At 40.1% G+C, this 14,792-nt stretch overlaps 1 protein-coding gene across 1 annotated transcript; it reads right to left on the reverse strand.

Moving 5' to 3' along the window:
* Nucleotides 1-144: 144 nt before the first annotated feature.
* On the reverse strand, nucleotides 145-10,917 carry LOC139141115 (uncharacterized). The gene is made up of 7 exons (XM_070710701.1): nucleotides 10,269-10,917; nucleotides 7,510-7,716; nucleotides 6,230-6,878; nucleotides 5,832-6,007; nucleotides 4,726-5,290; nucleotides 3,821-4,029; nucleotides 145-982 (listed from the first exon to the last, which is right to left on the reverse strand). The coding sequence occupies exons 1-7, from the start codon at nucleotides 10,473-10,475 to the stop codon at nucleotides 425-427; spliced, it is 2,571 nt and encodes an 856-aa protein (XP_070566802.1). The 5' UTR covers nucleotides 10,476-10,917; the 3' UTR covers nucleotides 145-424.
* Nucleotides 10,918-14,792: the final 3,875 nt, after the last annotated feature.

The following is a 14,792-nucleotide window of genomic DNA, read 5'->3' on the forward strand; positions in this document are numbered from 1 at the left end:
TCTATATAAAATAACGAAAGTTGCTAATACATATGAATGAAATTCAAAGAGTAAACGATTATTTTATCGCTTACAGTAGAATGCGTCTCAAGGCAGATATTCATATTTTCAACTTTCAAAAAAACTTTCCTGCTTTTATCATTACATTTTGTAGCTTGTGGAATAATGAAGTTATCGCCATCTTTAGCTTGGGAAGATAGAAATTGTACATTTTCCCTGCAATATTAACACATCGAATGTCGGCCTATTTTAATTTCACATATATTGGTGAATGTTTGTTAATTTATTTCTCTGTAGTAACGAAATTCGCACGGTGACGTCTGATTCGTATTCGTAATTCGGTAAGACAATGTGTTGAGGTTTCCTTTGAAAAAAAAAACTGAACTCTGAGTTTCAAAAGCGCACTAGTTTTGTAAAAGAAAGATTACAATTGCCGTAGACGAGCTAAGAGGAGTTCTAATCTTGATGTTCTATCCATTTCTCTACGAGTCGCGGCTTGGCAGGAAGTGGAAAACTGCACTGTGCCGTCGTGAAGGTCAGAAGGGTCTGACGGGAAATATGTGATTCTGTCCTCAACTACCTCGCCAGTTGTTGACGTAATGCGTACTGCGAAGGGCACATCCATTACTCCTTGTTCGTTGACGAAGAAATTGTACGGTTTCCTGGGTAGGTCGATCCAGGAATCTTGGTTGTCTAGTTTGACGGCGAGAGATTCAACTGGAACTCGGTGGTTCACAACCTGGATACCAAACCACCATCGCGTGCTGCCGCTTTTGAATTTGTACTTGAAGTTGCCCAATACTGGGCACTCGATTAGTCGCCAGCTTATGTCGATTCTGCCTTCTTGGCGTTCGGCTAGCTTGAGAAACGCTTCTTCGCTGAGATCAATGTCTCCCGCCGCGCACTCCGGACACTGGTCGACGATCTGTATCTGAATGACGTCACCATAAGGTCCAGTGACCTCAACACATTCGCCACACACCTGTAAAATAATTTATAAATACCAAATATGAATTGTTCCACTCTTCCTTAATACCTTTGTCGTGTATCAATGGTTTTAAAAAAGTAGAAATCGCATCTTGGATTTTTCCAGGTCTTCTCTTGAGAAGCCCATAGGATAAAATTTTCATCATTCTAAGCGATACAGCAACTAAGGAACCGTTCAGTTTTTACGGCCGGGGGGGGGGGGGGTTGGCAAAATCGTGTCACCGGTGTTCAAAATAATATAGACCCTCCCCCTGCATTTTTCGTGAAAAAAAGATGATCCCCCTTTGTAAGACGAAAATATTTGATGACACCCCCCCCCCCCCCCCCCCGCTGAAAAATAACCAAAACCCATATGTCAAATTTACCCGCACGGTTTGGATTTGATCTCCGGTACGCGGCGCACTTTATTCGTGTAGCAGAGATGTCAGTGCACAAACTTCTTAGATCTTGGAAGGGGGGTGGTCACAATGAAATTGTGAATTTTTTTTTTACTATTGTAAATTTCTAAAAAAACTTTTTCCAATTGAGATTAGCAGTGCAAATTTTTTTTTAGACTAAATTTTCAGATTTATAATTGTTTTAGTTCGTCGCTGTCTGAGGATAAAGAGGGCAAATATGTGGTGCAAAGCTCCACAAGCAACTGCGCAAGCGGTCACGGGGGAGGTCAGGAGGGGATGTCCCCCTCCTTTCATTGAGCTTTTGAAAAATAGAGATTAAAATGGTGTTATTTGGTGGCACTTTGGGAGTATTTTTGCGGTGGGAGGTCAGGAGGGGGGTGTCCCCCTCCTTCCATTGGAGCTTTTGAAAAATAGAGATTAAAATGGTGTTATTTGGTGGCACTTGGGGAGTATTTTTGCGGTGGGAGGTCAGGAGGGGGTGTCCCCTAAAATGGTGTTATTCGGTGGCACTTGGGGAGTATTTCTGTGGGGGAGTTTAGGAGGGGGGTGTCCCCCCTCCTGCCGTTGGAGCTTTTGCAAAATAGAGATTAAAATGGTGTTATTTGGTGGCACTTGGGGAGTATTTCTGTGGGGGAGGTTAGGAGGGGGGTGTCCCCCTTCTGCCGTTGGAGCTTTTGAAAAATAGAGATTAAAATGATGTTATCTGGTGGCACTTGGGGAGCATTTTATTCAGATTACACATCTTCCGCTGAAACATGGTCTTCTTGCTCCTCAGTAGCTTCCTGTAGTTTTGAAAATTGACTATTTTGGTTTCCTGGCTTCACTTTCTACTGCGGGGTGAAATGCCTACATTCACCCCACCAAACATCATGCATATCTCATAATTGACAATTGATTTTGACAAGCTTAGAAGCTGTTTGCAAAATATAGTGAAATTTGCATATTTGTGTTTTTAGACCAATTGTTCCCCTTTTATGATCAAAACATCTATTTCTCTGTATCAGCATGTCCAAATTGATTGGATGTGTATAGATGTGGTGAAATTTCAATATTTGTCTTTTTAGGCCAATTTATGCAATCTATGGTCAAAAAATCTGTATTCTCTGAAAGGGCTTGTCCAATTTCTTTGAAATTTGCTACATAAGTCCCTTAAGATTTGTTTAAATCATGCTCTTTTTTGTGGTGGAAAAATTCTTCAGATAATTGTCATTCAGCATTGCTACACACAAACGATTTATTCAGTATTTGCTATCGAGAAACTTTCAAAGTGCAACCCTTTTGTGTGTTTTTGTGTTGGGATTTGTTGGATAGATGGCATTCTACGTAGTGTATTGTTGAATGTTAAAAATGTATTGCTGTTGTTTTTTAGGCTGTTTTTTGTGAAAAAAGAATTGAAAATACCTTTTTAAAAGTAAAATAATACATAATGACTTGGTATGTTGTTTTATCATTATTGACGTGTTTCTGCTTCTCTTGTGTTCATCATTGCAATAAAATGCTGTGAAAAAATGAACCTGATGTGGCCTGCATCTGTTTACCTTGATCTTAAAAGGCAAATATAACTTTCTGTCTTGACAACCATACCAGAGTTTCAATGTTTTACCTTGTGTACCTGCTTGGTTTGTACACAGGAAACAGGTAGAAAACTGGCTCTATAATGTTATAATTTTCAAGTGATCAGAATACAAAAGTCCTGAAAAGATAAGATAATCACAACTTCCAGTATAAGGGATACAGTCACTCGAAATGTATAAATTAAAATTAAAAATGTGTCTGGAGGATGTACTAAAAAATACAGAAAGTCGCTTCCTGTGGGTAAAATCTAAAAAAAATTCAAGATTTTAAAGACTTTTGCAGATTTTTTTTACGCATTTGTCTTCTTATTTATTTTTTTTTATTTTGCAAACTAGTTTGAAGATTTTTTTTCCTAACTTTCTGCTCAGAAAGTTTTTTTTTCTGTTTTTGACCATCCCCCTCCCTAGATCTAATGGTCCCTCCCTAAGTAAACCTAATTGGAGTGGGCCGCCAAAGGCGTCTGCCCGTTAAGAGGGCCATGGGTAATACATAATGTATATTTATTGTGGTGGGCCGCCCAAGGCGGCCCGCCGGTAAAGAGGGTCGATCATGGCCATGGCATAAAGTGAACTTTATTGTTGGTATTATGTTTTTGAAAATGTGGTGACCCCCCCCTTTCCTACCAGTGAAAAAGCGATGACCCCCCCCCCCTTTCGCGGATTCCAAAATTACGATCACCCCCCCTGGATTTTGCCGGCCCCGCGGCCGTAAAAACTGAACGGTCCCTAACTAGTCGGAGACTAGCAAATATGGCCGAAGAGACATATTTTAAAAACTATGCTCGTTCATTATGATATACTTATCACTCATTCATGGTGTAGTCACTGTCATGATGTAATTTATTTCTATGGTGTGCCCACCTTTGCGTTGTCATAAAACGGTTTAGCCATCGCTCCGACCATAAGATCACCGCCAGTGTCGATCATACAATTTCCCCCGCCGGCAGCGGCGCCTGACGCACCGTAGAATGTTCCTTCACCGTGATGGACGTTTTCCTCCACAATACATACACCACCAACGTTGGGATCCTCGTCGCCTTTCTCTGGTGGTGCAGATGGTACAGCCGTATCTGATACCACAGGGAAATACAAGAGTTATAAGGGATAAACTCGACAGTTAGTGGTTTTCTGTTGTTTTTTTTGCATTCTTGAAGTTAAGATTTCATGACAGAAGCCGTGAGCCTCTGACCTTGTATTTAAATTGGGAGCTTTAAATAAAATTCTTTGTTTGCCGTCTTGCTTGCTGGTAGGTGTTCAGAGAAAATTAATGATTCCAAAAGAAACCAAATAAAAAATAAGCTTATTGTAATACACTTGTGCTTTTTAATCTGTGTTTCTTTTTTTCCCTGGCTGGCAGGTACGTTTTTTTCAAAATTAGAGGATGCCAAACAAAGAATTTTAAATTAAATTAAATTTTATGGTAGATTTTGGCATTTTGAGAGTGATTTCTTTCTCTACTGAAATTTTCTTTTTGAGCGAATTTCATGTCTGTATTGTCATCAGCTTTGTCAGCAGATTCCAATATTCTGCACATCACATGTGACTTCTCAGATCATACAAAACTGGCAAAATATTATGCCTGGAGCGATTTGATTTCCGATAAGTGTTTTCGGTAGATCACAACAAACTATTTACGTAAACTTGTGACAATATTAGCTTGAGCTTCGTGGCAAAAGAGAGCGATGCAAAGCCAATACCGTAAGGACAGGTGTTGTGTGATGGTAATACCAGTCTCAGTATTTCTATGTCCTTTGATAGTGTCTTACCTGGCTCTTCGTCCCCGTCTTCCTCGTCACCTTCCTTTTCATCGTCTTTTTCATCTCCACCATCATCAACCACGCCACCACACGGCGGAAACTGCACAGTCCCATCCACCAGCTGTGATTCACTGCCAAGAATCGCATGTATCGTGTCTCGCACTGCAACTCCCGTGGTGGATGTAACTTTAATATCAAAAGGTGCCTCGATAACCCCTGCCGAATTGGGCTTCAGGAAGAAATTATAACCGGTCCTCTCCAAGTCGATCCAGTTGCTTTGTTCAGATTTCTTGAGTTGAATACGGCTGACAGGATAACGATGGTTGTTCACTTGGATACCGAACCACCACTGGGTACTTCCGTCCTTGAACTTGTATTTGAAGTTACCAACGACGGGACACTCCACCACTCGCCAGCTGATGTCGATTCTGCCCTCGACAAGTTCGGCAATCTGTTGGAAAGCGTCTGGACTGAGATCAATATCTCCAGCGGCGCACGATGGACACTGGTCCACAATTTTGACATGGGTTTTGTCACCGGAAGGACCAGTTACTTCGACACATTCGCCACATACCTGAGATGAAATACAGAAAAAACGTTCGTGTTAAATATCTAGCCATAGTTGATGTCTGAAACAATATATGAGCTGAATTATACGCTTGTCAAAGATAACTTCACTTGAAAACGTCAACTCCAGTTGCAAAAAATCTGAGAATGCAATAATTGTGAAGTGGTGAATTATGAACGGTATGTCTGATTTTAACATTTTATAAGAATGCCACCATTAGTGATTACCACTTCAATTGTATTTATCAACTTACTTGATGTTCTGCTTTCACTGATTTTGACTAAATGATGAGTTCTGTTATGTCATGCTATGCAGTCAGTGTTTAAAATGACAAATTGAATCAAAATTTTTAATGAACTCACAAGCGTTTAAAAGAGTAACTCGAAACTTTTAATGTTATTGTAAGTATCAGAACATCGCTCTGGTTGAAGAAAGAGAGTCGATCGTTACAATCTTGTTTTTGACAAAATGTTTAAAAATTATGCAATATATGCAATATAAGCGTCAACACTGTAAAACAATGGAATTGTTGTTAGATCTACTTCACCTGAGAGTTTTCCCATGATCCAACTGCCATAGCCCCAATCATGAGGTCTCCCCCAGTATTCAACATACATGTACCGGATCCAGCAGCAGCTTGTGGGGCTCCAGTATAGTAGGTTCCTTCTCCGTGATGTACCTGGTTGTCAAGCGCACAGCCAGCTCCTGGTTCGTCTTCGTTATCTGTCAAAGAAATGTCGACACAAAAATGTTTATTTAATGCTATGTGTCCCCTTAGCACGTTTTAATCGGTATTTAAAGATAACAGTTTTCGAAAAATGTCCGTGAAATGCAATGCGACTTTTGACCGAAGGTAATTAAACCCCAGAAGACTGTTGACGAACCGTAAACTTTGACCCGAGATATTAAAAAGTACAGTTTGATTCGTGGGTCAAACATACTCACTCTCTTCAGTGTTTTCATCGACTTCGTCGTCGTCGTCCCCCTCCTCCTCCTCCTCCTCCTCTTCTTCTTCTTCCTGTTCTTCATCTTCGTCATCACCATCACCACCGTTATTGTCATCATCATCATCATCATCATCATCATCATCATCATCATCATCATCATCATCACCACCGTCATCTTCATCACCATCATCACCACCGTCATTGTCATCATCATCACCGCCGCCATCGTCGTCTCCGTTGTCTTCATCCTCATTATCATCTGCATCATCTTCCTCCTCTTTGTCGTCATCTTCTCCATTCTCATCTTCCTCATCTTCCTCTCCCTCATCCGGTGGGCTGGGGGTGACCTCGTCAACTTCATCTTCACACGATGCAAACTGGGAAGATCCTTCAATGATCCTTGATTGGCTGCCATAGATGACGTCAATCGTCTGCTCTACCTCTTGCCCGTTGGTTGATATCACTTTTAACTTAAATGGAGCTTGTATAGGACCTCCGGCCTGCGGTTTCAAGAAGTAGTTGTATTCGGTTCTCCTGAGATTAATCCATCGATTACGATTTGGTTTCTGCAGTTGTACTCTACTGATCGGGTATCGATGGTTCAACACTTGAATTCCAAACCACCACTTTGAACTTCCTTCCTTGAACTAAGAATAGATATATTATTTCAACTTTAGAAGTTGCAAATTTTTTTTCCTCTAGCGCATGTCTAGCATGTTTTAGAAAAGTGAACGTGCAGGAACGATCACTATATGCCAATCAGTAATATGTATCTATAGGAGATTGCCACTAGACGACTTTTTGACTCTCCTTTTACTTTCAGCTTAAGTATAATAATTGCCAGGCTTGGAATGATTTTGGCCAAGTTTTTGTCTAATGTATATAATAAATCATAGCTCTGTCAATACAAGTGTTTGTGACGTCATATCTGCAAATTATAATTACTGATAATGTATCCGATTATCCAACATTGTGGCCCGAGAAGTTTGCTACATCTACAAAATCGCAGGCATCGCCAAAACTATAAAATGATAGAAATAAAGTAACCCCTCCCATGGACTCAAGCAAACTTTGCACTCATACATGTACTCGGCCTTCCATCATGGGTCGGTGGGTGTACATTATAACCCAGTGAAAAATATCGCTGCAACTGATTTGAGATCATGTACGTAGTAAGCAAGGCTTAACAATTAGGGCACACAAATGTCATTTACTGCATGATTATAATGTCGGCGTGTGTATTGATAAATTTGTTGTTGTCATGTAGAATACAATTACCTTGAAACTTAGATTTTCTGAAACGTGGCAGGGCACAATACTCCATGATACTTCGATAATACCAACGGCTAGGTTACTCTGCAGGACTTTGAAAGCTTCCTCGCTGAGAAGCACTCCCTCTTTGTCACACCCATCACATTTTTCAATCACCTTGACAACGACTGACCTGCCATTCGGTCCTGTCACTTGTAAACACTCGCCACAGGCCTGTAACATAACGAGAGAGCGTTTTGATGTGTAATTACGCAGATTGCGCCCACGTGAGTGCTTTTCTAAATCCATAGCATCATGGGCATCAGAAAGTGTCGGTTATACTATTTGTACCACTTGCTATTGGCTAAAATAATAACCATGTCAAAAAAGACGACCCTTTCTCCAGTTATGAGTGGTCACGTGATCTTTCACTTTGTAGAAGACCTATCGAAATTGTCAATTGCTGTCACAGTTCGCAAACTTTGTTGTCAAATGATGTCAATCCGGTATGTAGCTTCTATCTTATATGTCTAAAATTGTGAATCTTCTTCACATAGAACCTATTCAAATCACGGGCCTTCTTTGAATGTCAAGATCTTTATCCCTTCATTTCCCATTCCGATTTTTTTCTACTTTAATTTTAACCTAAGCTGTTCATTTAGTTAACTAGCAAAGAGGAGGGGAGGGGAGAAGGCGTCTCTGGCTTTAAAATTCATCACCAAACTTGCAGAAACACAGATTTTCTCAGTATTAAAAGCGGTTTGGGATTTGTATATCATGTTGTGTAATATTTTGGGAATTTCTCAGTTGCATTTGTCCTCGATAAACTCCAGGCATCAAGCGCAAAGTGTGATTTATAGCATCTGCATTATCACCCGTTTACTTAAACCCGTTAACGCCTGGAAAGACCCGAATCGCGGTCTGGGCTTTGCGTTCAGCGAAATGCTGCCGTATTAGAGTTTCAGAACCCATGATATAGCTGTTCAGCGGAGATGAAGGCCTTATGTCGCAAGTCCTCCACCTGTTAAGACATGCAAATGTGGTACTCTGGAGAGACAAACGTATACGCGATGTTTGGTGATGATTACCACAGACCACTGTTACCATAGACAGTAGAGGTGTCTCTCGTCTATGCTGTTACCAAAGAGAATTGCGTACCTCATGCATGCAATGTAAAGCTTGGATATCATGGGACACTCTTTACTGATCTCTAACATAATAACGACAATTCAAGTCTGCTGCGAAATTTATTTGATTAAATACCAGTCGCTAGCGAATAGCGTTAATTACTGTCTAGAGTGAAAACAACAATTTTGTTAAGAATAGAGTTTGCTTGTGATCTCTCCATTGCGTAAGACGACAAGCTAATTACAGTAAGAGGCGAACTGAAATCCCTCAATTAGTGAAGGTGTTGTGAGCGCTAGCTAACAAAGTTTCAGTCGACCCTGCAAGTTTTTTAAAGAGTGTTGGTAAGATTAGCTTGGGTGAACTAGCCTTTCACCAAATTTTCTCTGAGGAAGAAAGTCGAATGTGATAGCTTTGTTCGCCGATGGACGGTGTATGAAGATGAACAAATAATACCATGACGAAATATGAATAGCAGAAATCACTCTAGGTAGTGACACGTCACTCTAGACAAGTCTCTTATGCACCTGCAAATGTTAACTTAGACGAGATACTTGCCAAAATAGCTGTGCAGAGAGACACTTTCTGTGGCAAGTCACTTTTCTGGTCACTTTTCTGACAAAGTTAACTACTGCGTACGCCCGAGAAACGCCAAGCGTCTATGACCAGTCTAGGGTGACTATATACATATAAAGCACGTACATTTATGGTCGTTGAAATGTAGGGCCTACATTGATGTAAGTGTGTTTCTTTCAGACAGGTGTTACTGCGTTAAAATGTACACTGATGTAAATGTGTTTCTATCAGACAGGTGTTACTGCGTTGAAATGTACACTGATGTAAGTGTGTTTCTGTCAGACAGGTGTTTCTGCGTCCTAGAACCATGAAGGTACAAGTAAACTTTGCATTCCATATTGAACTCGGCTTCGCCTCGTACATTATGTCATGCAAAATTTTCTTTCGTCCATTATCGACCAGGAGGGGGTACATTGTTGCTTAATTATACCACATTTTCAATATTTCCACAGGTATTCGTCAACATGTGACAGAAAGCACGGCTTATTAGTGCCGCCCCCGTTTTATGTGACGAAAGCGAACAAGTAGTATGTGAACTTACGGCTGTGGATAACAAACCGTTAGGTGTAATTGTAAATAGGACGTTCAAAGAAACACCGAGAGACAAAACTGTGTTCAACCCTCTTTCTACCAAACCGTATCGGTGGCCATGGATTCGAAGGGCTAAATTTGGTAATTTCTTCATTGCTTTCTGGCGATGGATTAAAGACTGGCGCTGATGTGACTTAAATGTGCATTTAAATATCACGCTAGATGATCTCATCTGTATCAAGGAAACTTGGTGAACGAGTGTCAACAATTTAAACTCATGTCACTTAGTATGTCACTTCGCCTGTTCTAATTATATCTTCCTCTGATGATACAAGATTGTAAAGGCAGCGCGAAATAAAGAAAACCAGATAACTATAAAGTCTGAGGAGAGGATTATTATCAGTGGACAGTTGTGTAAAAACTAAAACCAGCTACTTTTGGAGAAACAATCATGTGAATTGAAAATGAAACGGGTGTGGAACTTTTAGACGCTCTTTAAAGTGTTTAATTCTAACATTGTGTTATTTTAGTTATGTGTGAAACGACTCGCTCACCTTTGCTTTTCTAAAACTTCTTCGTCCGATGCCAGCCACCATCATGTCATCTGACGTCAGCATACATGCTCCGTTGCCGGCAACTGAACTTGTTGCGTCGAAATATCTTGCTTTGCTCTGCACGACATCCCCGAGGGATTCGCACGAAGCCGACGCGCCGGTCACAGCAGCAAGATACGACAAGAGACGCAGAATGGAGACCTTCATATTTAGCTGTCAAGTTTCTTTCGAGATCATCGGGTGTCACAGAACGTAAACTTATACATGAAAAGTATCTACGGTATTGGCTCGGGGCATACGACTGTCACACGCATGGCTAGGGCGTCAACCTTTTATAGCAAATTCGTAGCTAAAACTTTGCAAGAAACAATAGGATTAGCATTCAACAATGCATGTTTTCTTCGTCTCGGAGTGGATTGCAGCTCTTTGTCAGCAAATTTATGGTGGCCTATTCAATGACAAACAGTAGTGGGGAACTGTCTTTTATCCAATCGTCCAGGCCGAATTCTGGATATCGACAACAATTCACAAAATTTATCAAAGATTTACCGCATCAAAGTTCGTTAGTTATCATGTCCACAAGTTGTCATTCGGCGGTGCTGCAATTGTAGGTGAAACCATAGACAGTTCCCCCGTCTACTGTCTATGATGAAACTCATGCATTGAGAAACGCTGCAAATGACCGTGACGTACTTAATTCAAGTTCATTCACCTGTTGACACAAAATGATGTCGCGCCATCACTTATGTAACAGTAGATGACGCATAAGCTTACTGATGACGTGTTCCAGTGAATTTAACTTTGGATGTATTTACCATCATTTTTTCTGTTTCCTTGTGCCATGTCAAAGTCATGCCCAAATGCGTATATAAATATTTTCAATAGTTGACAAAAGGAATTCTTGCCTGGACTGGCCCTCATACCAGTGCTTATTGTACACCATGTGTAGTGTTTAAAAGACTTATTCTTGACATTTTAACACGGTTTTGAGGAGATCGAGGAACGTGTACTTGTTTTCCAGAGCAAAAATAACAAAAGCTGTTTCCCCGTTTAGAAAATACTAGTATATCTGCTAAAATGTAGGTTCGGATTTATGAGGTTCTTTTTGCTTTCCACGGTCCCTCTGTGATGAAGGGACTGTGCTTGGTCCTAGAAGATGCCAATTTTGAAAGAAATACACAATTGCACGCATTTTCTCTGATTATCGTGTTTATGTTTTACTGCGTCGGTATGACGTACATTATGAAACTTTAAACACATTGCTCTAGACGTGATCACGTGATTTAGAAAGGAAAAATGCTCATTGGTCCTGCGTTACATTTGTCTTCGTCTTACAGATCAGCGTCTCGTCGCAAGTATATAAAGATCAACAAAACAAAGTGAATGGCAAGACAAAACATCAGCAGACTATGGCGTCAGTAGCAAGGTGATTGCGAAATGAAACAATATACTTTGCAGACTCACAAGTAGATCGTGGGAATGATCACGATGGTCCACTTCATCTCTTAGCCAGCCAGTAAGTGTTGCGAAGGCCTGATAAAAGTTGTCTGTCACACGTCTTAATCATGTCCTGGATGTCGGGCAGGGATGACTGAAAGTACATAATCGAGTCCCTAAGATAGGGATACTTAGAACCCTTTCAGTGGTTCACACAATATGTAAATATCGAAGGGAACGTCTTCAATGCCCAGGTTTTCGAGAAAGAAATTGTAAGTTTTTCGAGAGATCAGTCCAGAAGGCTTCACCGGCATTATTTTCATGGCGACAGAGTGAACGACAAAGCCTTGGACTGACACAACTTAGATGCTGCCGAAACACCACTTCGAACATATCGTTCTTATGTCATTCTGACAAAATACTCCGATATACCGAGATTCTTCATGAATGGTTCACTGTAAATGTTTACACTGCACTCGCTACCATAAGTTATCTATAACAGTGAGCTTACAGGACCCTATTAAAGAACGAACAGCGGTAACTGTTGATATTTAGTTCTCAAAGGCAATTGCAGTAAATACATTTTCTTATTCTTTTCCCTGTAGTATGCTGAACTGAAATGATAGCTTTGCAATACAAAACGCAGCGTTATTGTTGAAGAAATGAGAGAGAGAGAGAGAGAGAGAGAGAGAGAGAGAGAGAGAGAGAGAGAGAGGATTCACAGTTCTTTCACACGTCACTCTCACAAAAGACGGCCATACCCTAAGGCGTTCATTTTGATGCAAGCGTGATAACTGGTCATCTTTCATCCATAACTTCGTCGACAAAAACTTGACCCCGTGCAGCCTCGAGTCATTTTTCGCCACCTCTGAAGACAGTGATTAAGTGCGAAGGATACAGCACAAACTTTGGTACAGAAGGATATAGATCATTGTGTCTGTCACAAATCGCAATTTGAGAGCAAGATAAAGGTTATACGGAAATATTTTAGGGTAGTTTTCCACCTCCGCGACGACCTACTTTTCAAATGTGACTTTTGCAATCACGTTTGGTATTTGTACCCAAGAAATATATATCGGCTGAAAGCTATTTTTAAATTTTTTTACTATGAAATCAATAAAATGTATGAGCGATGAATGCTTTGATGATATTAGTGAAAGATTTACGGATTTACTTAAATCGACGTACACTGGGTAAGTCAGACAGGAAAGGTGAAAAAGTCTGGGTGTTAAACATACTGGCTATAAAAACGTGTCGGAAAAGGTAATATTTTTCCACAGCAAATCATCAAAGTTTAGCACCCGATTATTCTCACAATGTTGCCTAATTATTCGGCGATAACTCGTCTTTGGAAACTTGTCAAAACTGAGGCAAGTTTTAGAAATCACCTTTTTCACAAGCAGCTGTGAAAATGTGTTTATTTGTCAACACGCCTTCCAATATTCCACTCTTTTGAATATAATGCAAAGTGACAGAACGTCTAATTGAAAAAAACACGACTTTTTTTTCTCATAGTTTATCTCTCGACTAAATGACCATAAAATTGTACAGGAGTAGAGTGTATTACAAAGTGATATTGATATCGATTCAGACGGGTTTGTTGTCTTAACACAAAATTTTTATCATGGCTTCAGAATTATCCTTCGTTGCTGGCTTCAGAATTATCCTTCGTTGTCGACTCTAATTGGCTGTCGAGTAAAAGTATTCCAGTAAAGACCCATTGCAACCTTGGTAACGAATCTACTCAAGGATGAGATAATACAGTGTACTCACTTCACGTTTTCCCTAACGCGTTCACAAATTCCTTTCTAAGATGGTAAATTCGGCATGTTTGACGTCTAAGGTTACGTATAATTCTTGCAGATAAACTGACTGGTACGACAAGAGACTCAGAATGGGGACCTGCATATTTAGATGTCTTGTTTCTTTGGAGATCACTGACGGTCAGTTAGAACGTCATTCTTACATAATAATAAAGTGACTACGCTATTCGAGCCTGCGCGTAAACTTCTGCAAGAAACAAAAGAATTAGCCGTCAACGCTGGCTGGTCTTTTCTTCACCAGCATGGTGATTTCACATATCTCTTAGAGTGCATTGTTGCACTTTGTCAACGGCAGGTTTCTAGTGACCGACCCGCCCAATCGCTCAGGCTTATGTTCTGACTGAGAAACTTAAGATTTACCACTTTATAAATAATAATATCTTGATATGATTGAGACACTACATGTGTGCTGATCAAACACGTCAATGATGTATGATTGAGATACGATGTAGATCAAACACATCGATGATGTATGATTGACACGATGTAGATCAAACATCAATGATGTATGATTGAGACACGATGTAGATCAAACACGCCAATGATGTATGATTGAGACACGACGTAGATCAAACACATCGATGATGTATGATTGAGACACAATGTAGATCAAACACATCAATGATGTATGATTGAGACACAATGTAGATCAAACACATCAATGATGTATGATCGAGACACGATATAGCATCAAACACATCAATGATGTATGATTGAGACACGATGTAGCATCAAACACGTCAATGATGTATGATTGAGAGACGATGTAGCATCAAAAACGTCAATGATGCATGGTTGAGACACAATGTAGATCAAACACATCAATGATGTATGATTGAGACACGATGTAGCGTCAAAAACGTCAATGATGTATGATTGAGACACGATGTAGCATCAAACACGTCAATGATGTATGATTGAGACACGATGTAGCATCAAACATCGATGTGTATGATTTAGACACAATGTAGATCAAACACATCAATGTATGATTGAGACACAATGTAGCATCAAACACGTCAATGATGTATGATTTAGACACGATGTAGCATCAAACACATCAATGATGTATGATTTAGACACGATGTAGATCAAACACGTCAATGATGTATGATTGAGACACGATGTAGCATCAAACACATCAATGATGTATGATTTAGACACGATGTAGCATCAAACACATCAATGATGTATGATTTAGACACAATGTAGATCAAACACATCAGTGATGTATGATTGAGACACGATGTAGATCAAACACGTC

Source organism: Ptychodera flava, chromosome 9 (genome assembly GCF_041260155.1).
Source record: "Ptychodera flava strain L36383 chromosome 9, AS_Pfla_20210202, whole genome shotgun sequence".
Taxonomy (NCBI): Eukaryota; Metazoa; Hemichordata; class Enteropneusta; family Ptychoderidae; genus Ptychodera; species Ptychodera flava.